Here is a 23,661-nt window from a genome sequence, read left to right as displayed (position 1 = left end):
AGTTTGGAAGAGTCTTACTTCCCCCTGCTGCTAGACCTCTGAACAATAGCAGAGATTCACAGGTTGCTGTGCCCCAGAAGGTAGAATTTGGAAAAAGCAGTGGAAAACCCTCGAAAGCTGTAAGAGGCCTGTCTGTGGCCTTTTTCTCACATTACTTTCTAGGAAGGGCTGCTGCTGATCAGCCTGTGCCTTCAATATCTGGGGATTTGTGGCCTGATGAAACATTCCCACCCTGCCATTTACCTGGCTAACTTCTGCAGAATTGAGTATAGACTGAACTTCCTTGGGCCCCTATAGGTGGGTTAGCTGCCTTTGTGGCCCGTCCTGTGATATACTGATTTCCCTGCACTGAAATGCTCTATTTAGGCTTTCCTCTCCTTCCCACCAGACTGTGAGCAGGGACTTGTCTTCTTCATCCTTGCATCCCCAAGCGTTTGTATTCTTACTTCCTGTATTGAGCTAGCTACTGTGGTAGGTCCTGGGCTATGCATGTAAGTAAGAGTGCCAGCTACTAGCAACTTGTATCATAGAAGGGAGGCAGATGGGATGTATGATGCTTTAAAATTACCCATGTCTTTTGTGCTAGGGAAGTCCATTGCATGAGACTATTTAACAGGGAGAATTGTCTGTCCTGGAGGGTCAGGGAAGCCCTATAATTAGGAGTTGCTCTGACAGAGAGGTTGGGGGAATGGCATTCCAGGCAGAGGGAAGAGCAAATGTGAAGGTCTTGAGGTGGGAAAGAGCATTGAGGATTAGAGATGGAGAGCAAACGTGGCATTGCGTGGGAGCTGATGAGGTCAGCAGGACCTGTTCTCTCCTGTGTCCCAGGCTCTGCGTCCTGCTTGAGCACTTTCCACCCCCAGCTTTGTGTTGTAGTCCTGCAAGTCTGCATGTTTGCAGCTTCCACATCACACCTAGTATATATCGTTGTGTGCATAGAAGGGGCTTGTTGGATATTTGAACAAATGAATACAATTCCAGACCCTAAAGAGTCTTTCTAGCTTTCTTGTCACATTTGTAACTTTAGTTGCCCTGCAAGTATCAAGGAATATGAGCCCTATGGGGAAGAAGCCTGAATTTATACCATTTATGGGAAACCCTCTGCTATTTGGCATTCTGTTACTAGGAACTCGCTCTCAGTCATTCTCTCCTTCACAATTGGAGTTCTGCGATATGTAGTAGTAAGAATGGTGACCTAGGGATGCCAAAAAGATTCAGTCATCAGACTGTCCTTTGCTTTTGCTTCTTTGGGATTGAGATGTGATGTGTTAAACCAGATTCCATTTGGCTCCGCTCCTTCTTAGCAGTGACCTTGGGCAAGTCAGTTAACCTCTGCAGACCTTAGTTTCTCCTCTGATGTCTAGCATTAATAATATCTGTGATGGTGTTAAAATGAGACCATGTATGCAAATATGTAGCATAGTGCCTGGTATTTAGTGAGCACAAAATAACTGATAGCTGCTGCTTTTATTATGACTATCACAATTACTGCCATTATTATAACATTGGGTGCCACACGTTGACCAGAACAAAGCAAAATCTGAGCAGGCTTCTGAGTTTTCCCATGCAGGCAAGTATGCCCTTTGGGTTTCTCCTTGAGACTGCCCTACACACAGGACCCTTCCTCCATGTTGTTTGACTATTAAAAAGAAAATTTGTTAATGCTTGTTTTTAGCTTTCTCTCCCTCTTTTTTATGTGTTAAAGAGGATTTGTTTTTGTTTTCCTTTCTCACAGGAGTGATTGGGGCAGATGTGAGAGGGCACGGCCTCATCTGTGAGGGGCAGCCAGTGACGTCACGGCTGGCTGTCATCTGTGGAACGTCTTCTTGTCACATGGGGGTGAGTCCACTGAGCACAAAGGCAAGGCCACCACACAGCAGGAGGTAGCCTGGAAGGAGACCCTGAGTGCTGGCTCCTTCACCCCTTCACTTCTTTCCTCTCTTCCCTGCCTGCCCCTTGTGCTTTGTCTAGCCAGAAGCCCGGCTGCCCACTCCACCTCCCTTACTTACATTTGTTGGATCTTTTTCCAGGGGCCAAATTTTTAGTAAGCATGAAAAGGATTGAGTGCTCCCTTTGATGTCACCCTGGCCAGAGAGCCCAGGCATGAATGGTGACATCTGATCCTAAGGTGACAAAGTCTAGCTCCCCCAGACTGATCTGTCCCTAATGGGTAGTGGGGTCTTCTCTGCAAAGAGTGTCTGTTTTCCTTGGCCAGGGAACTCTCTCTCAATCAATATAAATCCATCTCTCTGGGAGCGTCCTGATGATCTATAGAATTAGCCTGCATATCATGACTTCAAAAGAACACTGATAAGCAATTTTCACTTTGTTAATTTTTCTCCATGAATTAGTGGAAAGGCTTTCTCTAAGATTGCAGTTAAAATTTAGTGCCTGCCCTAAAATTTATATCTTCTTTAAATGCATGAGTCTGAAAGCATTCCATTCCGATAAGTACCCATTTCTACCATATTTTTATTTAAAAGTCATTACTCTGTTAAACTTAAATCGACGACTCTTTGGAATTTTCCCAGATAAGTATAATAGAGGGGAGAGTGGGGGAGGAGCAGGGAGATGAGCGGAGATTAGAGTGGGACACAGCCCAGGGCAGAACCAAAGCAGCTATGGAGAAAATTATGTGGGATGTGAGACTGTTTTGCAACTGTAGGAACCCCTGAGCCAGTTTACCATCAGAAATTCTGGTTCAGTCAGTATAAATACATGTACTTATTTATCAATCCCTGCTCTTGTGCTAAACTGTGGATATAAGAATGACATCAGCTCTCCCATTGATGAGATGAAGTTATAAAAGGTATTAGAATATAATGTGAGGCCCCCCCAATGTAGATACAAATTGAACTCGTGATACTAAGCATCTGTTATGTGCCAAGCAATATGCGAGGTGTTCTTGCACATGGCATCCCGTTTTGTGTGGCTGAGGGAGCCAGCCCGAGTGGTTTCCAGTCCCACTTCCTCAGTTTACTAAGTGTGGGCCTTTGGGCAAGGTATTTAAACTCTCTTGGCCCCAGATTCCTCATCTGCAATATGTAGAGAGTGTCAGAGTGCTGCAAGAATTAAATGAGGTGATACTAAGTGCTCCACGTGCTGTAAGCACATCACAAGGGCTCACTCTTAATCACCAGGACTGTTGTTGTTACTGAGCAGAAAGCAAACAGTGGCTGACTCTGCTTGGGAGGGTGCAGGGTAATAGAACCTTCCTGAGGTGACATTCGTGCTGGACTTTAAGGAAATAGATTTCCTTCTGTTTGTCTGAGCTCTGGGCAGTCTTGAATGGAATTTTTCTACGTTTAAAAATTGCAGCATATTTGGCCAGGCACAGTGGCTCACGTCTGTAATCCCAGCACTTTGGGAGGCCGAGGTGGGTGGATCACCTGAGGTCAAGAGTTCAGACCAGCCTGGCCAACATGGTGAAACCCCATCTCTACTACAAATACAAAAAATTAGCCGGGTGTGGTGGCAGGCATCTGTAATTCCAGCTGCTCGGGAGGCTGAGGCAGGAGAATCACTTGAACCTGGAAGGCAGAGGTTGCAGCGAGCCAAGATTGCACCATTGCACTCCAGCCTGGGCAACAAGAACAAAACTCCGTTTCAAAAATAATAATAATTTCAGCATATTTCTTCTGCGCAGCAGCCCTTTTGTAAGGCTCAGCTGTCCCTGAAGGGAGAGATCTGCAGAGGCCTGAGGCCTCTTTAAGCCAGAAGGCACCAGCCCAGGAGCCAGCCCTTCTTTCCCTTGATATGAGTCTACACTTGTTAGATTGTCTTCATTGAATACTGATTTAATCCTGTTTAAATTATCTCTTATTTTCACAGAGATACATCTAATCAGGCTTCTCCTGGGAGATCTGAATCTCAGGCATTTTTACCCCACTCAATTCTGATTTCTGAACAGAAGCAAATCTAAATGGGTGCAAGTGTCTCTGTGATGGCCTGCTTCTCAGTCTTACTGTCTCTTAATGGAGATGAGACTGGCTTTCCCTACCCATTTATTGTACACATTTGGGACCTAAAGCATAGAAAAGTCCAGTAATTTTCCTAAAGTCACAAAGCTTTGAAGTTCTGGAGCTAAGAACTCAAATCTAACTCTGATTCCAAAGCTCATACTCCTCCTTGCCTCCCTGAATTGTGCATGAGTATGATGTACCCATAGAGGAATGGTGAGAGCTTGGGCTTTTACATTGTCCAGAGGCAAGCTTGAATATCTGCTCATGCATGTTTTGGCCCTCTGACCTGAGTGAGCTACTTAACTTCTGTAAGCCTCAGATTCTTCATCCGTCAAATTGGGGATAATGATGCCAGTCTCACAGGGTTGTTGAATAACATGCATTATGTAGGTTTCTACCTGGCACACAGCAGACACTCAAAAATGGTGGAGATTGTTATTAAACTTTCCTAGTGATGTAAACGGCTCACATGAAGCAACTGTTTGGGCTTTAACGAGTTTGATGAGCAGCTGCAGTTGGTTGCGATGAATGAGGGCCATAAAATGCCAGTTTATGATGGCTGTGTTGTGCTGGAAATGAAGTCCCCACCCCCATCCTGCTTTGTACTTGGGAGTGAGAAGGGACCCTCTGGGCCAAGGGGATTAATCATCAGCTTTAATGTTATGTCATGAGGGCGAGACTGTGGTCATGCTGGCATGGGAAAGTGCCTTTGATCTCCTCAGGTGCTGGGAGCCCAGCAACAATAACACCTTTGTGAGGTCTAGGAGAGGTGCAGGTCTGAGGAAACACTCCCAGGGAGACTCAAGGACCCCCTTTGTTGTGGTTCCGGCAAAGAAAACTGCCACTGTGAGGAAAAATTAACCAAACAGAACACAGGGACCAAAGGGGGCTGTGGGCTTTTCAAAAAGTGGTTTTCAGCATGATCTGAAGGATCCTCTTTCTTCCTGTCTGCTCACTTCTGATGTTTCCAATTTAGTAGATTGAGACAAAATTCCCAGGAACATTTTGTGCTCGATCCAGGTTGCCTCTTTCTAGATCACCCAAAAAGAATAAATGAATGAACGAATGACCACACAAGTGAGTATTGGTAAATACTTAGAAGCTTCCTACCTCTAGGTTCCTGTTGCTTCCAGGAATCTGGAGAAAAAGCCTGAGGTTAAACATAAGACATGTTAATAAGACCTTTGATATTTTAGAAGATACAAGCATGGGCTGCACATTTATCTTCCTTGTGGATGATTTAATTAACACGGGAAAAAATGCCGTTCTTTTTTTAACTCCATGAAAGCAGAGCTGCTTGTTCAGAGTTAATTACTACCAAGTCACCAAACCCCAGGTAATACACAGCAGGGGTTAGCCAGAGGTTGAAAAGTCATGGGGTAAGATGGAGCTGATCCTTGCTATTGCACCGACTTCCTTTTCTTGAGCTGTCAGGTTGGGTTGTAACTTGGCAACTTGTCTTCCAGTTAGCATGTCAGTTGGGGACAGGACCCTGGGGGGTCGAGGTAGGGAGAAACACTGAGGAGGTAAGATTTGAGCAGAAGAATACCTGAAGAAAGCTGGGAACTACATCTGCATCTTAAATTGCTCAGAACTGAAGTTTTTTCAGTCTTAATGTAGAGATAGTGGTTCTGTATCATTGAATGGATGTGGAGACTCAAAGACATAGGCTCATACGCTGCCCCCACCACTTACTCTGTTGAATTTAGGCAGGATGCTTCATCTTTCAGTGCCTCAGTTTCTGCATCTGTTAAATGTGAGTGATAGTATTTACCCACAAAGTTTTGTTCAGGTTCAAATTAGACCATCTTTGTAAATGACTTGGCACTGTACCTGGCACAAAATACCAAATATGATATTGTTATTAAAAATGAGTCATTAATCACATGAACAATCCGTGTGGTTATGGATTAGAATTAGAGACATCAGTATGAACTCATATCGGGGGAACCCACCCCCAATATTTCAACGTAGGTTCTTTTTATTTTCTGTAAGTGTCAGCCGGCTGAGAAATAAAGAGAAAGAGTACAACGAGAGGAATTTTACAGCTAGGCTGCTGGGGGTGACATCACATATCGGTAGGACCGTGATGCCCACCTGAGCCTTAAAGCCAGCAGATTTTATTAAGGATTTCAAAAGGGGAGGAGGTGGAAGAACAGGGAGTAGGTAACAAGATCACATACTTCAAGGGGCAAAAAGGAGAACAAAGATCACGTGCTTCTGAGGAAACAGGACAAGGGCAAATTCAGAACTACTGATAAGTGTCTATGTTCAGCTGTGCATGTATTGTCTTGATAAACATCTTAAACAACAGAAAACAGGGTTCAAGAGCAGAGAACCGATCTGACCTCAAATTTACCAGGGTGGGTTTTTTCCCTACCCTAATAAGCCTGAGGGTACTGCAGGAGACCAGAGCGTATTTCAGTCCTTATCTCAACCGCATAAGACAGGCACTCCCAGAGCGGCTGTTTATAGACCTCCCCCCAGGAATGCATTCCTTCCCCAGGGTATTAATTATTAATATTCTTTGCTGGGGAAATAATTTAGCGATATCTTCCCTACTTGCGCATCTGTTTTTAGGCTCTCTGCAAGAAGAAACATATGGCTCTTTTTGCCCGACCCCACAGGCAGTCAGACCTTATGGTTGTCTTCCTATGTTCCCTAAAATCACTTTTATTCTGTTCTTTTTCCAGGTGCACTGATTTCATATTGTTGAAACACACATGTTTTACAATCAATTTGTACAGCTAACACAATAGCGGTCCTGAGGTGAAGTACATTCTCAGCTTATGAAGATAACAGGATTAAGAGATTAAAGTAAAGACAGGCATAAGAAATTATCAAAGTATTAATTTTGGGAACTGATAAATGTCCATATTAAAATGAAATCTTCACAATTTATGTTCCTCTGCTGCAGCTCCAGCCAGTCCCACTGTTTGGGGTCCCTGACTTCCTGCAACAGACTCATATGTAGTTTAACATAGATGCAGATGGATGCATATAGAAATAGTTATGGATATATATACATATACAGGTTAGTAAACACATATTTATTTCCTGGCTCTGTTAGCTGAGATGGTCTAGAAATAAGGACACCCCAAGAGCTAGTTTTTACAAGCAGATCGTGTCCAGATCATGGTATCTAATACCATTATCCAATACAAAGAACCAGGACTCTTTGGAGAAATAGTTGATTTTAGGATTGGAATAGGAAATATACAAGATGAGCCTGGAGCATTTGCAGTGCCAGAAAGTTAGGAAGTTCTCAACAAAAAAGATGAGAATATGTCACAGGGAGCCAACTGTGGGAGCTCCCAGTGGCCAAAACTGGGACAATTTAAGCAGTAAAATAAAGTATTATGAATTATAACCCAAAGTATAACATAAATATCCATAAGACCATACTGACATAAATTATTTTGAATAAATAAATCAATGAAAAGAAGAGAGACATCTCCCATGCAGAAAGATTCCAAATAATTTATGTAAATGTTCCACCATCAAGGAGGTAGAGCATAACTTTCCACTCCTTAAGTGTGGGCTGCACATAGCGATTTCCTTCCACGAAATACGGTATAGAAAATGGGGGAAGAGTAATTTTATATTGGAGAAATATGAGAAACACTCAGTCATCCAGGTGACAAGGTCAACATCAACAATGATAAGTCATGTTGATAGTACGTACCCTTTATATGAGGTAATGAAAATGACACTTTGTCTCTGTTGTGTTCATCCCCCAATCCTATAAGCCCAGTCTAATTACCAGGAAGACACCAAACAGATCTTGGTTAAGGGACATCCTGTAAAATACTTGACCAGTATTTCTCAAAGCTGTCATCCAGCTCATCAAAAAACAGGGAAAGTCAGAGAAACTATCACAGCCAAGAGGAACCTAAAGAGCCATGATAACTAAATGTAATATGGTATCCTGGATGGGATCCTGGAGCAGAGAAAGAACATTAGGTAAAATCTAAGGAAATCTGAATAAAGTATGGTCTTCAGTTCATGATAATATATCAGCATCATTCACTGTGACATATATACTTGACAAGATATTAATGATAGGGGAAATATAACTGGATGTGAGGTATATATGATCTTTACAACCATCTTGTATTGTAAAACTATTCTAAAATTTAAAATTTATTTAAAAAATATTCATTAACTATTCACTCATAAAGAAAACTTTTTTTTTTTAAATTTACCTGGCTAAGTGCTAAAAGTCTTCAATAAGATAAAATGTCATGCCTGCCTTCAAAGAGCTCAGGCACATTGAGGAAGACAGACAAAAAAAGGAGATACTACAATACAAAATGGTAACTACTATAGTTAATGCATGGCTGGAGTGTGGTGGAAATAGGAAGAAGGGGCTGTCTCAAGTCCTGGGTAGATTAGGAGGTTTTCCTGTAGGAAGAGATACTTGCAGGATCATGGCTTCCCCGCCCCCACTGAGACACTGTTCCTGCCAGCCCAGTTTCTGTAGTAGGCCCTTTCCTCAGTCGTCTCCACTTTGTTTTTCTTTGCTGTGTCCACAAAGCCTCACAGCTGACTTCCCCTGAGGCCTGAACAGGATGTGGGTGTGTATGAGCCCTCTGGGAGGGCACCACAGGGAGACAGCACAGCCATGTATTATGAACTGATGGTCTTCTGTTACTAGCTGAGAAGAGTAGGCAAGTGGGACCAGTTTCTCTGTCATGGTCTCTTTAACAAGTGACATTGGCAGAAGTTACCGGAGGGGTGGAGTGGGATGGAATTCCACACAGTACAGTAGACCACTGTTACACCTAACAATGAAAGTGCTGAGGTGCTACTCAGAAAGTGCCTCCCTTCCTCTTTGTTTACCAGGACCTGTTGTTGTCAGCCCTCTAGGAACCAGCATTCTCAGGACACTCTCTGTGTCAAGACTAGCTCTCAGACTGCATGTTTTGAAAACAAACTATATGCTAGGCATTGATTTGGTGAGGAGAGGGTTGATGTGGTTCAGTGGACAATGAGAGACAGACTGTGCACTCAAGCTCAAGGTAGCTTGTTTTTCAAGACATTTGAGAAACATAGAAACATTGTGCTGGACTGAGTATGTTTAATATCTCTGACCCCAGGCAGTAGCACCCTAGCCTCAATCCTCATGAGGCGATAAGCAATGGTCTGTTGACCGTGGACCATGTACTAAGCACCTTACTAAAACTTTGTATCATATAAATAGCTCAACAATCCTACGAAGTAGGCACCATTACTGTCCCTCATTTTACAAGTTAGACTGAGGCAAAGAGTGGTTAAGTGGGTCACACAATGTGTAGGAAGGCGACACTTTGAGCCCTCTAGAAGACTGACCAGAGAGTCCTTCCTCCTCCCTTTCAGCTGAATAGCTTCCCTCAAAGGCCTAGAGGAAAGGGAGAGCAGACTCAATTAAAAGGGCCAAACAGGAGCAAATGTTTGAACAGACATTTCACCAAAGGAGAGATTTGAATGAAAAGCACTGGTCATTAGGGAAATGCAAATTAAAACCACAGTAAGATTCTCTACTACTCCTATTCATCTTAGAATGGCTGAAGTTGTGGTGAACATGTGAGGAACTGTAGCTCTCACACACCACTGGTGGGAATGTAAAATGATGCAACCATTTTGGAAAATGGTTTAGCAGTTGCAAAGTTAACATATTCCTACTACATGATCTAGCCATTCCACTCTTACAAAAGCATGTATCCATACAAAAATTTGTACAGTAATGTTCATACCAGCAAATAAAACTTTGTAATAGTCCAGCACTGGAAACAACCCAGATATCTTTCAAGAGTGAATAGATCAACTCTTGGTGTATCAAGAGAACGAAATACTACTGAGCAGTAAAAGGGAATGAACCATAATATAAGGTACAACATGGATTAATCACACAAAATAATTATGCTGGGTGACAGAAGCCATTAATTCTTCCAGGCAACTTGCAATCTTTTGTGGAAAAGTGGGCTCAGGCCAGCTGATAGGTAGATTCCTTCTAAAGGCTTTTGTTCCTGGCCTTCTGAGATGCTTTGTTTCACCTGACTTTGCCATATTCCTGGTGGACTTTCAGAAACATGAGGCCAGATATCCCTGCCCAGCTTTTATAGAAATGGAATGTCTGGATCACAGGGTAGATGTAAGTTTTAAGAAACTGCCAAACTGTTTTCCAAAGTCATTGCACCAGAAATGAATGCAAACTTTCTTGAATAAAAAATAGTTCCATTATTTAAATTCTTGCAAAAGCAAACAAATAAATAGTGACAAAAAGCAGATCAATAGTTGCCTGGAATCATGAAATGGGCACAGCGAGGGCCAGGAGAGTAGGAACAAAAAGGGACACAAGGAAAGATTTGGGTATGTTTTTCTTGATTGGGGTAATAACTTCACTGATGTATGCTATGTCAAAACTTTCCAAATCAGACATCTTAAATATGTACAGTTTATTGAAAGCTATTAGCTCAATAATGCTTTTTAAAAACAGAAAAAAGATCGATTTTGTATCTGGAGACTTTACTGAAGTTGCTTATCAGCCTAAGGAATTTTGGGGCTGAGATGATGGGGTTTTTAAAATATACAATTATGTCATCTGCAAACCGAGATGATTTGACTTCCTCTCTTCTTATTTGAATACCCTTTATTTCTTTCTCTTGCCTGATTGCCCTGGCCAGAACTTCCAATAGTATGTTGAATAGGAGGGGTGAGAGAGGGCATCCTTGTCTTGTGCTGGTTTTCAGAGGGAATGCTTCCAGCTTTTGCCCACTCACTATGATATTGGCTGTGGGTTTGTCATAAATAGCTCTTCTTGTTTTGAGATATGTTCATTCAATACCTAGTTTATGGATTGTTTTTAGCATGAAGGGGTGTTGAATTTTATTGGAGGCCTTTTCTGCATCTATTGAGATAATCATGTGGTTTTTGTCCTTGGTTCCATTTATGTGACGGGTTACACCAATAATAGAGAGTCAAATCATGAGTGAACTCCCACTCACAATTGCTACAAAGAGAATAAAACACCTAGGTATACAACTTACAAGGGATATGAAGGACCTCTTCAAGGAGAACTACAAACCACTGCTCAAGGAAATAAGAGAGGACACAAACAAATGGAAAAACATTCCGTGCTCATGGGTAGGAAGAATCAATATTGTGAAAATGGCCATACTGCCCAAAGTAATTTATAGATTCAATGCTATTCCCATCAAACTATCATTGACTTTCTTCACACAATTAGAAAAAACTACTTTAAATTTCATATGGAACCAAAAAAGAACCTGTATAGCCAAGACAATCCTAAGCCAAAAGAACAAAGCTAGAGACATCATGCTCCCTGACTTCAAACTCTACTACAAGGCTACAGTAACCAAAACAGTGTGGTACTGGTACCAAAACAGATATGTAGACCCATGGAACAGAACAGAGGCCTCAGAAATAACACCACACATCTACAACCATCTGATCATTGACAAACCTGACAAAAACAAGGAATGGAGAAAGGATTCCCTATTTAATAAACGGTGTTGGGAAAACTGGCTAGCCATATGCAGAAAACTGAAACTGGACCCCTTCCTTACACCTTGTACAAAAATTAACTCAAGATGGATTAAAGATTTAAACATAAGACCTGAAACTGTAAAAAACCTAGAAGAAAACCTAGGCAGTACCATTCAAGACATAGGCATGGACAAAGACTTCATAACTAAAACACCAAAAGCAATGGCAGCAAAAGCCAAAATAGACAAATGGGATCTAATTAAAGAGCTTCTGCACAGCCAAAAAATCTATCATCAGAGTGAACAAGCAACCTACAAATTGGGAGAAAAATTTTGCAATATCTCCATCTAACAACTGTTCAGAAATCAGAGAGCCTCTGGCCTTAGTGTCTTTGGGCTCTAACCACAGAAAAGCCACCCTTCAGACCATGCCACGTTCTTAGAGCTGTGTTCTCTGGGTGATGTCTATAACAGCACTCTACAGCTTCCTCAGAACACCAAAGAAAACGTTCCCCAGAGGCAAAGGGTGTGGCCTGGGCCTGGGGGGCCCATGTTTCACCCAGGACCATGAGGCACTGCACGGTGTTTGTTTGTTAGAGGAGCAGAGGATGCTCAACATCATTAGTCATTAGGGAAATGCAAGTGAAAGCCACAGTGAGATCCACTCCACACTTACTAGAATGGCTGAAGTTGTGACGATAATGTGGGGAACTGGAACTCCACACCGCTGGCAGGAATGTCAAATGGTGCAACGACTTTGGAAAACATTTTAGCAGTTTCGTAAAACCCACATCTACCCTGTGATCCAGACATTCCATTCCTATAAAAGCCAGGCAGGGATATCTGGCCCCATGTTTCTGGAAACCCACTAGGAACACGGCAAAGTCAGGTGAAACAAGGCATCTCAGAAGGTCAGGAACAAAAGCCTTTAGGGGGAATCTGTCTATCAGATGGCCTGAGCCCAGTTTTCCATAAAAGACTGCAAGTTGCCTGGTGTAAGTTCTTCCTCTAGAAGTAGAGGATGAAAATGGTGCAACTGTGTTTTAGCTCCCTCCTGATTAGCAGCATGGGTTCTTCTCCCAAGGATACAAGGGAGTGGGGTGGGATGGGGGTGGTATATGGGAGTGGAAAGTTCTAGAAGACTGCCTTGATTACCAGCAATGACAATAACAGCTAATATTTATTATATGTTTATCATGGTCTAAGAAATTTGGATTTTTTTAACCCTCATAATAACCTTATACAGTTGTCAGAATTATCTTACCAATTTATGGAGACTGAAACTGAGGCTCAGAGAGACAAATGACTTATCCAAGGCTGTCTAGCTAGTAAGCTAGTAAGTCTTTTTTTTTTTTTTTTTTTTTTTTGAGACGGAGTCTCGTCGCGCTCTTGCTCAGGCTGGAGTGCAGGTGCGCCACCTGGGCTTACTGCAAGCTCCGTCTCCTGGGTTCACGCCACTCTCCCGCCTCAGCCTCCTGAGTAGCTGGGACTATAGGCACCCGCCACCACGCCCGGCTAATTTTTTGTATTTTTAGTGGAGATGGGGTTTCACCGTGTTAGCCAGGATGGTCTCGATTTCCTGACCTTGTGATCCACCCGCCTAAGCCTCCCAAAGTGCTGGGATTACAGGCATGAGCCACCGCGCCTGGCCGTTAAGTCTTATAGATAGGTTTGCCACTGAGGCAGTTGGATTCCAGAGCTCAGACTCTCAACAATAAGCAGAATGATGAGACACAGGCTGTGGGATGGGTTGACCATAAACACACGTGTTTTGTGGGAATGAGGTAGAGTGATTACACAGCAGATCTTTCCCAGAGCCTGATGAGAACTGCAAAGTTAAGGCTGGATCACAGCTAGACCACAGTGCTTTCATTTTCCCTTTTTTCCAGTCTTCCAAATCACTTCCTTTCAAGAAGCCACCAGCCTAATGATAACAGTAAAAATAAACAACATCACTTGTCACCGTCATCCCCTGGGAAGAGAGTATTTATGAGACTCCCTATTTAATCTTCCCCTGTTCCCTGCTGCGCTGTGGTCAAGTACCAAATTTGGCAATGTGAAGACATGCGGCTGACTTCCCAACTCAAGATGTTTTCGTATTTGTTTGGAGAGCATGATGAAAACCACATTGAATTTTTTTTCCTTTTCCTATTTACCACACATCTGTTGTGTGGGTGATTCTGATACTGTGGCTGCTGAGGGTTACCTGGCAGTAACCCTCAGTAAGAGGAGAGGGTTTGTCCTTTTCCAGCAGTTTGGTGTGGATGAAATAGATGATGAGGCAGTCATGGTGGAGCCCTAACCAAGCATTGTGTCCTGTGCCAAGTGCCTGCATGCATGAGCTCATTTAGTTCTACATACATTTAGTTCAGAGGCTTTAGTATTTATGCCTTGTTTTTCTCTTAGTTTTTCATCCTCTTCTCCTGTTCTCTTTGTGTGTTCCAAATGTCTGTTTTTTCATACGTTAATTACATTTTTATATCTTTTGAAAGTACTCTTAAGAGCTGTCAGAAGTTTGAGGTAGTTTCTACTCTTTCACTTAACCAATGGTTAGAGCCCCAGGAGAAATAACAGTGAGATCAAAGATCTCAGAACCAATGGGAAGCTTTTTGAGCAATCAACACTGAAGGAATGAGATTGAAAGTCCCTTCCTAATTAATCATCTGTGGCTCCCTACTGCCAATAGAAAAAAAAAAAGTTCAGATGAGACAATGAGTGGACCTTTTGGCTGTGTTCTTATGGGTTTGGGATATATTGCATTAGAATGGAACCGAAGTCTTAAATCCTAAATGAAAGTTGCTGTCAGTTATACTGACAGTGATACTGTCATGTATGTTGTAAATTTTTTTGTTGAAAGATAATTTACATACCATGAAATTTATCCCCTTTCTTGTATTTTTAAAACATCTAGAGAACTGAGTATAGTGATGTTTGAGAAAGAGACTTACTGCCCATTTTTTAGATTGCATTATGGAATGATACTAGTGTGTGGTCTTTATTACTTAGGGAGATAACAGAAGGATATCATACAATAGTACATTGCCATTTACTTGCATGTACCTGACACATAATAGGTGTCTGTTAAATAGTAGATACATACATGGGCATAAGGACAGACAGAAAAATACCAGTTAGCAACTGTAAAGGTTTGTTGGAGAAGAAATCGTGCTACACCTATTTGATTTCTGTTCTCTGATGGAGTGAAAGGCTGGGCAGAGAAAGGGAGATACAGCATACAAACCACCAAGTTATTGGTCAGGCCTTAGGTTCTTTCCTTGATTAACTGACCCTTCCCACATGCCACAGCAGCATTGGTTAAGTCAGTCACACAATTTTATCTGTGCACAACTGAGTTGTCCACTGAATTATACCTCAAAGCAGGCCAAATATATATATATACATACATACTGATTGAAAAGCATTAAGAACAGCTAATTGCCAATTTGTATTTGGGCTATTTAGTTGATCGTTGTAGCCTTGTGTGGCACCAGGCAAAGACTGAGCCACAATTCTGTTGGTTGAGGAAATATTTAACTGGAAGATGCTTTTGAATGAATGAGTAGCTACCCAGGTACTATTTGACATAGAGCAGTCGTGGGGCTTCCATGACTTATTCTCCTATCATCTGTTTGCATGATAAAATTACAGGTTTCCATGTAACCTTTAGCAGATATATTTGCTATGATCTTGGAAGACAGGGCATAGGTTCTCTGGAATTAAGGGAATGGCCCAGGAAAAAGAAGAGGTGCCCACAGAGAAAATGGTCAGTTATTTTTATGTATGCATGCATTCTTCTGTGGTGTGCAGAACACCAAATTGCTTGGAACTGTTTATTCCCATAGACTCACCGTCAAAATGGTACTGAATATTAAATCTGATGGTTTCATTCTCCTGATAAAAATCCTTTGTCGACAAAAAATCCTTTGTCAAGTCTCCTGAATGCTAGCTAGGCATACGAGATCCAGCATTATTGCCCCTGCCCACCTCTGATGCCATTCCGTGCTATCCCTCACCATTCATCCTGTGTTCTAGCAGGTGCATCTGCACACCCTTGTTTGAATTCCATGGAACCAGAGATGTTTGAGCGTAGAGAATGACCGGATTTCAGGCAGTTAATATTGTTTATATACAATATAATGCATAACATGCCAGTGAAGTTTGGGGCAGCACCTGTAATCATGCATACTAATATCTGTACAGTAAAACATATGAATATTCACACCAAACAAGTTAAATCAGCTTTAAATGGCTTGATCCATTCAGATCAGATTTTACCATCAAATGAATTGTGAAAAAACTTTCGGTATTGGAAATGCTTTGGGTTGAAGAAGTGTGGTAGACCTGTACTTGCTTTTCTTGAAAAGAGCCTGTGCTCTCTTATTCATCTGGCCTTTGGGCATGTTGTTTTCCTTGCCTGGAATGGCCACATTTCCCTCTGCCTGTTGAATAGCGTCATTACTAGAATCATCATTGCATATACTGAGGATTTACTATGTTGTTTGTTACTCCCAGCAAATTTTATGGTGGGGGGGTGCGGGGGGGGTGTTCTTATTGTGTTACATCCCACCAGTGTTTAGATGAGGAAACTGAAGTTTGGGGAGGTCACAGAGCTAGGAAGAGGTAGAGCTGAGGTTGAACTAAAGTATGGAGACAACAGACCTTGGGTTCTTAGTTACTACACTGTCCGTGTGTGTATCTTCCCCAAAGGTCCAGTTCAGGTGTCACCTCCCTAAGGCCCTCTTCCCTTCCTCCACCACGTTTAATAGATTATGACTCCTGGGCCTTCACAGCTCTTTATGCATAGCTCTGGTGCACCGCTTGTCATTCTCTGTCTTTCCCATGAGCCTGAACTCTTTGAGTAGTTGGGGAAAAATATCTTCTTCAGTGTTCTATCTCTAGGGCACACAGTAGGTAGTCAACACATAGTTTGTAATTAAGTTAGTTTAAAGTGATACTGTAACAGATAACAATTTGTATCGTCATTAAAATAAATAGTAAACACCAAATCACAAGTTCAAGGATATAAAATTTGGATTTACAAAAGAAAAAGAAATACTCAGAAAAAAAAAAGGCTGCTCATTTTTATGCATGGTATGTAAGGAAGAGGAATTTGGGGACAACAGTTCAAGAATGGGCAAGGAACATAATTATACTTAAAAATTATGACAGCTAGGATTTATTAAATACTTCACATGTGCCAGTTTCTCTGCTAGGCATTCTGCATATAGACTTTCTAATCCTCACAACAAATATGTAAGACTAATTGTCGAATCCCTGAATGGACAGAAATTATAGCTATATAAGAAAGAGAAAGATATGGTAACCATGTCTTAGATCAGAATAAAAAGAACAAAAGGTAATGATCCTAATATATTCAGATTTAACATAAATTAAGCATCATTAGAAGACAGTCACATAAAATTGCACAATAGAATATATTTCCACATCTGAGAGATGATGGAATTGAGGTCAAAGAGATTACAGGCTAGTACGTGGTATTATTTTATACCCATTCCTTGAATTATGTTAACATGGTACCAGAAGTATATCTTGCTGTCCTCCTTAGAACTGGGTGCAATTTTGAGCTCTGCTTTTGTAAAAAGCTGTTAGAAGCTGGAAGAACCACATAACACAGCTGTAATATTCAAGGGAAAGTGGGTCCCATGAACAAAGATTGAGATTGTTCAGAGAAATGGGGTGGTTCTGATTGCTTAACAGAAACCTCACGGGTTGGCTCAATTATTTTCTTGTTTATGCAAGTTTTTGTGACCATAAGAGCTAACTTTTCCTTGGTGCTTTAGAGTTTATTAAACGTCTTATGGAATTTGATGCTCAGAATAACTAAGTGAATCAGTCAGTGAAGATATTTTCTTTTTTTCAAATGAGACTCAGAGAAATTAAGTGATTTGTTCAGTGTCCCACAGCTGATAAATGATAGGGCCAAGACCCAGATATGTATCTGAGCAGACCCCTGAGCCATGTCCACTGCAATCTTGCAATCCTTGGTTCATTTTCGTTTACTCAAATTGAAGGATCCTGCGGCTGGTGAATGTCTGGTTCATTGTAGAAGAGCTCCTGGTTCCTTGTCTCTAATTTCCATTGTGACTGTGAATTCTCCATTGAGCTTCAAGCCAGTGACTGTCAATTAATGTGCACAAAATATACCTGGGTAACTGTTTTAAAAATGCAATTCATCAGGCCCCTCTCCCACAGGATCTGATTCTCTAAGTCTTGCCGGAAGGGGTATATGAGAATCTGTAATTCTAACATGTGCCCAGGTGATTCTAATGGAAAACTTTCAAAAAAACTACTTTAAGCTCTTTCAGAGTAGCAATTATATCTTTACTTCATTGCTTCCGTAGTGCCTAGCAGAGCACCTTGTACATAGACGGTACTCTAAATTTACACTAGATGAATATAAGAGTGAAGTAAATAAATGTAAAATTAATGTAAAATGAAGGAAAACAAGTTTGCAAATCAGTCAGTGCCTGCCAGATTTGGGGCACACTAAGGAATCCCTTTATCTGCATCATTTCAAATAAAATATCTCTTGGTAGGTCTGGGTAAGACATACTGAGAAGTCATGACTTGGACAAAGTACCTGGTAGAATCTGCCAACAATTAGAGATTGTGGAATTCTTATTTTCTCATGGAAAGCAGGATAGAGTGAAACAGTGAGAGATCCTGTTTGTAGTTCTGTGCAGACACACCCAGAAACCAGAACGCAGACACACCAGGACGCAACAGGAAACCACAAAGGCCTGAGATCTTTCAATGTAAATAGGAAGTCAGAGTTTACTTCCGAACCCACAGTGCCAAGCTGAAGTGCAGTGTTTAATCCAGCTCTCTACCCAGCCCTTCCTTGAGCCTGGGCACAGATGAAAGATGATGCCACCTGGGTAAAAGCATTCAAAAATGTTTGTTCTGATCAGGTCTTGGAGTGAGCTTCTCTTGTTTGTGCTACTGAATAATTTGGGACACAGGTGCAGTTTGAATTTGAAAGCGTTAATTGGTCTCCTTGGTTTTCCCTGCCATGATATTTGAAGCCACATCTTCCTCCACAAAGTAATCTTAATCCATATACATTCAAAAAGCACTTGTCATGGACAGCCGTCTTTCATATATCCCATCTGTGGACCTCTGGGTCCAGGTGCAGAGTAGTGGAACATTGGTGATGCTTAATATGTACTCTGTGTTCCTTGCATTGACATCTGTAATCTCATTTGATTACTACTATTACACTGGGAAATAATAGGATACGATCATCACCATTTTGAAATAAGGAAATTGTAGTCTGGTAGAAAACACATGGATGTTAAAGTTAGGCAGATCTGTGTTCACGTCCAAAAGACTTAAGCTTTCTTACCAGACTGCTTTATTTTATATAGCCAGTTGTTTAGAGCATTCACTCTGTGCCAGGTACTGGAGAGAAAATGGTGAGCAGTAGACCTAGACTGTACAGTCTAGTGGAGGAGATGAATACTCAGCAAACAATTACAAAAATGTACAATCACAGACCTTGATAAGTGCTTTGCTTTCATACCCTGCTGGGGGAAGTATAAATTGGGCAGTCACTCTGGAAAACAGTGAGGCGTTGTCTGATCAATTTGACTGTGCACATGCCCTGTACTCTACCAATTCCGTTCCTAGGTAGGAAGCTGGAGAAACAATTGTACTTGTGTACCAGTAAGTGCCCAGAGACAAGTAAGTACAAGAGTATTCATAGCACTATTTTTTATAATAGCTCCATATTTGAATCAACTCAAATTTCATCAATAATAGCATGAATAACTAAGTCGTATTATATTCATACAGTGGTAGACATACTTAAAATGTAGGAACTACAGCTACATATAACAATATAGATGAATCAAACAATTTTAAGTGAAAGAAACAAGACATGAAAGAGATACATACAGAATTATTTCATTCATAGAAAATTCAAAAAGAAGCAAAAAAGACAATATCTTTTAAAAAAATGCCTACAAAAGCACTAAGCTTAGAAAAGACAAGCAAGGGAATAATTACCACAAATATCAGGACACTGGTGAATTAGATGGCTTGGAATTGCAGGTTGTTGAGGTAGAAAGATGCTTTCAGGAAGAGCTTGAGGGAACTAGCATTTGTTTCTGAAGGATACATGAGTACTTAACAGTTTTTTTAATGTTCACATAAGTTCTATGCACTCCTCTGTATGTATGATATGTAAGTGCTATAAAGCAGAGAAGCAATCAGAACATAGAGCCAAGTGCCATATAATTTGGGTGGTCTAGAAGGCAAGGCAGTGATGTTTGAGCTGGGAGATTTTGATTAGGTAACTAAGCAGAGAGCCTGACAGGGAGGGAATAGGGTTATGCATGGCAGTGGTCAAGAGAAAAAATGGCTCAGAAAGAGAGTACAGAAGAATAAGCAGAAGGAAATTGGCGGCTTTGGTGTGGGGCAAGAGAGAAGAATGGTACAAGTAAAGGCTGGAGAAACAGAAAGGGGTAGGGTATGCTGGGCTTGTAAGCCTTCTGAGGGATTTTAGTCATTTATGTAAGAGAAACTGAAAGGTTTTAAGCACAGTGGATAATATAATTGAATTACAAAGGATGGAAATAATTCCAGTTTGGAGAACAAATTGGCAAGAGACCTGAGTGGTACTAGGATACTAGGAAACCGGAAGAAGACTGGGAGTCTGTGTGAGAGATGATATCATGCTAGCTTGTCTCAGATTATGGTGGGAGAGATGAGATGTCGATATATTGGAAAGATGTTTAGAAGATAAAATCAGCAGCACTTCTTTGGGGTGAAAACTGTTGAGGCTGCAGGGCAAACACAATAGAGGCTTATTAGGTATCTCACCCAAACTTCTAAGATGAGCTGCTCCCCAGTGAGTAGAGATATGTGGAGAGAGAACAGTAGTCATTCAGGCATTCCTTGGACAGACTGGATTCACTAGAGAGAAACATTTTTGGTTTGTACTGTCAGCTTTGTTTTTAGGTTGTTTTAAATATTTTACCCTTGTCTCTTATGAAAGGTCTTCTCAAGAAGTAGCCATGTGGACACAATATTGCTTTGGTAGTAATTCTGCCAAAAATGCCTGACTTGAATCTGATCATGAGGAAATATCAGAAACCCAAATTGAGGGAGTTTCTGTAAAATAACTTGCCTGTAGTCTTCAAAAATGCCAAGGTCATAAAAGAAAAACTACAGGAAGATTAAAGGAGACTAAAGAGACATGATATCTGAAGGACATGTGTGATGCTGAATTGGATCCAAGACTGGAGAAACTTTTTTTTAAAACTTTTATTGTAAAGGACATTTAGTGGATAATAGATGACATTCTAATAAGATCAGTAGATTAGGTAATAGAATTGTACCTATGTATACTTCCTGATAATTGTATTATGGGTATTTAGGAGAATATCCTTGTTATTATAAAATACATACTGAATTATTGAATATTTTGGAGTAAAAGGGCATTATATCTGCCACTTTCAAATGGTTCAGAAAAACTACATACATATACACGTGTGTGTGTATATATATATGAACATATATATGTGTTTATATATATGAACATATATATGTGTTTATATATATGAACATATATATATGAACAATCTGTTTATGTGAAACATTGGGAGAATCTAGGTGAATATTATACAATAATTCTTTGTTCTATTTTTACAACTATTTCATAAGTATTAAATCATTTTTAATAAAACGTTTTAAAAATGTTTTTTAATAGAAGGAAGTAGTCATGTGAAGGCCATGCTTATATTTGGCATAACCATGAGTTAATATACCGCTCATTGTGCCCCATATAAAATCCCACTTGAGAATTTATTTTAGAATTTACCATTTGGAAAAGTGTTGTTTAATCTGAAATGGTGTATTTTCATCTTTCCAGTAATAAAAGCTATATAATGGATTACATTTTTCTTCTAGCCCTGGAAGCCAAGGAAGCTCAGAGTTAAAAATTTAACACTCAAGCTAAACCGTTGAGCCTTCTACTACATAGCATATTTCCATTCTTCTTTTTGTTGTAATTGTCTTGCATTACTGTTTCTAGTAACTCTGTACTATATTTTCTGTGTATGTATGTTTGTGGGAGTGATAGATAAAATATCTCAAACTCTTTGTATTAGTTTCCTATGGCTGCTACTGTAGCAAGTTGCCATATACTTGGTGGCTTAAAACAACACACATATATTTTCTTATGGTTCTAGAGACTAGAAGTTCAAAACCAGTTTCACTCAGCCAAGATCAAGTGTCAACAGGACCGTACTCCCTCTGGAGTTTCCAGGGGAAAACCTGTTCCTTGCTTCTTCCGGCATCTGGTGGCTGCTGGCATTCCTTGGCTTGTGGCCACATCATTCCAGCCTTGTCTTCTGTGGTCTCATTGCCTCCTCCTCATCTGTGGTCACATCTACCTCTGCCTGTCTCTTACAAGAACAGTCATGATTGCATTTAGGCCAACTCAATCCAAGATTGTCTCCTCATGTCAGGATCCTTAATCACATTTGTGACATTTGAGAGTCCTTTTTTTTTCTTTTTCTTTTTTTTTTTTTTTTTTTTGCCATATGAGTAACATTCATAGGTTCCAGGGATTTGAACATGGTCATCTTTTCAGGAGCCATTATTCAGCCTACCATACCCTTTATGGAAAGAAGTGACATTTAAATGTGTTTTTTAAGGTACATAAAAGTAAAGTATTAATTTATTTGGAAAATATAAAGTACTTCTGCACTCTGTGTATAGTGAAGGAACAAAGATAAAAGAAACCAAATTTCTGTTTAGTGATTTTTAGTTGCTTTTATGAATTACATTGAATTTTCTATTATATTTCCTATTTGGTTATTTCTGAAATAGAGAAATATGTTTGATTTTTTTAAGAAAGTAAATTATTTGTTAATATGAATGAATAATACCTGTGAGATTTCCAATGAAAAGAAGCAAAGTTTTACACATCAAATTTGCTTCCAAATGCTAATATACTAAAATGGGTGCTAATTATGTTTAGTATAGGTTGCTGAGAAAAATAATTATCTTTTATGGTTTTTAAAAACTATATGTTAATTTATTTTTATCATTTATTTCTTACTGACAAATGCAAATTGTATATATTTATGGGGTTCAATGTGAATTTTGATATACATATATATTGTAAAATGATTAAATCAAGCTTATCAACATATTCATTACCTCACATACTTTTTTGTGGTGAGAACATTTAAAATCTACTCTCTTAGTAATTTTCAAATATACAATACATTTTTATTAACTATAGTCACCATGCTGTACAACAGATCTTCAGAACTTATTCCTCCTGTCTAACTCAAACTTAGTACAATTTGGCCAACATCTCTGCTTTACCCCTTGGCAACCCCACCCTGATAACCAACATTCTACTCTCTACTTCTATAAGTTCAACTTTATTAAGCTTTACATATAAGTGAAATCATGTAGTATTTATCCCTCTGTGCTTGGTTTATTTTACTTAGCATAATGTTCTCCAGGTTCGTCTGTGTCACTGCAAATGACAGAATTTCCTTCTTTTTTTAAGACTGAATAGTATTTCATTTTGAATCTATGGCACATTTTCTTGATCTGTTGATGGACATTTAGGTTGATTTCATATCTTGGCAATTGTGAATAATGGTGCAGTGAACACGAGAGTGCAGACATCTCTTCAACATATTGTTTGTATTTCCTTTAGATATACCCAGAAGTAGAATTGCCTGATCACATGGTATTGTCATTTTTTTGAGGAAACTCCATACTGTTTTACAAAATGCCTGTACTAGTTTACGTTCCCACAGATTTTTAAAAAGTTAATCTTCTACCCACTAACCTTGCTAAATTTTCTTATTGTTTTAAAATGTGCATGTATTATATATGCTCTACATGCATTATAAATGTTACAGTAATTTTCAAATACAACACTAAGTATTCTCATATGGTTTGGATGGTCAGTGAAGGCTTCTGTAAGGAAGTGGTATCTGTGATATTTTGGTTAGGAAAAAAGTGGTCCAAACATAGAGGACAGTATGAGCTACATATACAAGATCATATCATCTGCAAATTTTGCTTCTCTCTTCCCTTCTTTATATCTTTTTTTGCTGTTAATTTTTGTCTAATTGTGTTTGCTAGGGCCTCTGGTATTATGTTGAACAGTTGTGATAAAAAGCATTCTCACATGCACACATATGTTTATTGCAGTACTG

General features: G+C 40.1%; 1 protein-coding gene across 22 annotated transcripts in view; it reads left to right on the top strand.

The window, feature by feature from the left end:
* Nucleotides 1–23,661, top strand: part of FGGY (FGGY carbohydrate kinase domain containing) — a 456,399-nt gene that overhangs the window by 247,648 nt on the left and 185,090 nt on the right. For all 22 annotated transcript variants that reach the window (XM_055235132.2, XM_063613860.1, XM_063613861.1 and 19 more), the window contains one exon: nucleotides 1,736–1,839. In XM_055235132.2, coding sequence (XP_055091107.1) covers nucleotides 1,736–1,839 — 104 coding nt within the window. The remainder of the gene's footprint in view (nucleotides 1–1,735; nucleotides 1,840–23,661) is intronic.

This window comes from Symphalangus syndactylus, chromosome 19 (assembly GCF_028878055.3).
Source record: "Symphalangus syndactylus isolate Jambi chromosome 19, NHGRI_mSymSyn1-v2.1_pri, whole genome shotgun sequence".
Taxonomy (NCBI): Eukaryota; Metazoa; Chordata; class Mammalia; order Primates; family Hylobatidae; genus Symphalangus; species Symphalangus syndactylus.
The sequence above is the reverse complement of the archived record's forward strand: the minus strand, read 5'-3'. Positions and strand labels throughout refer to the sequence as shown.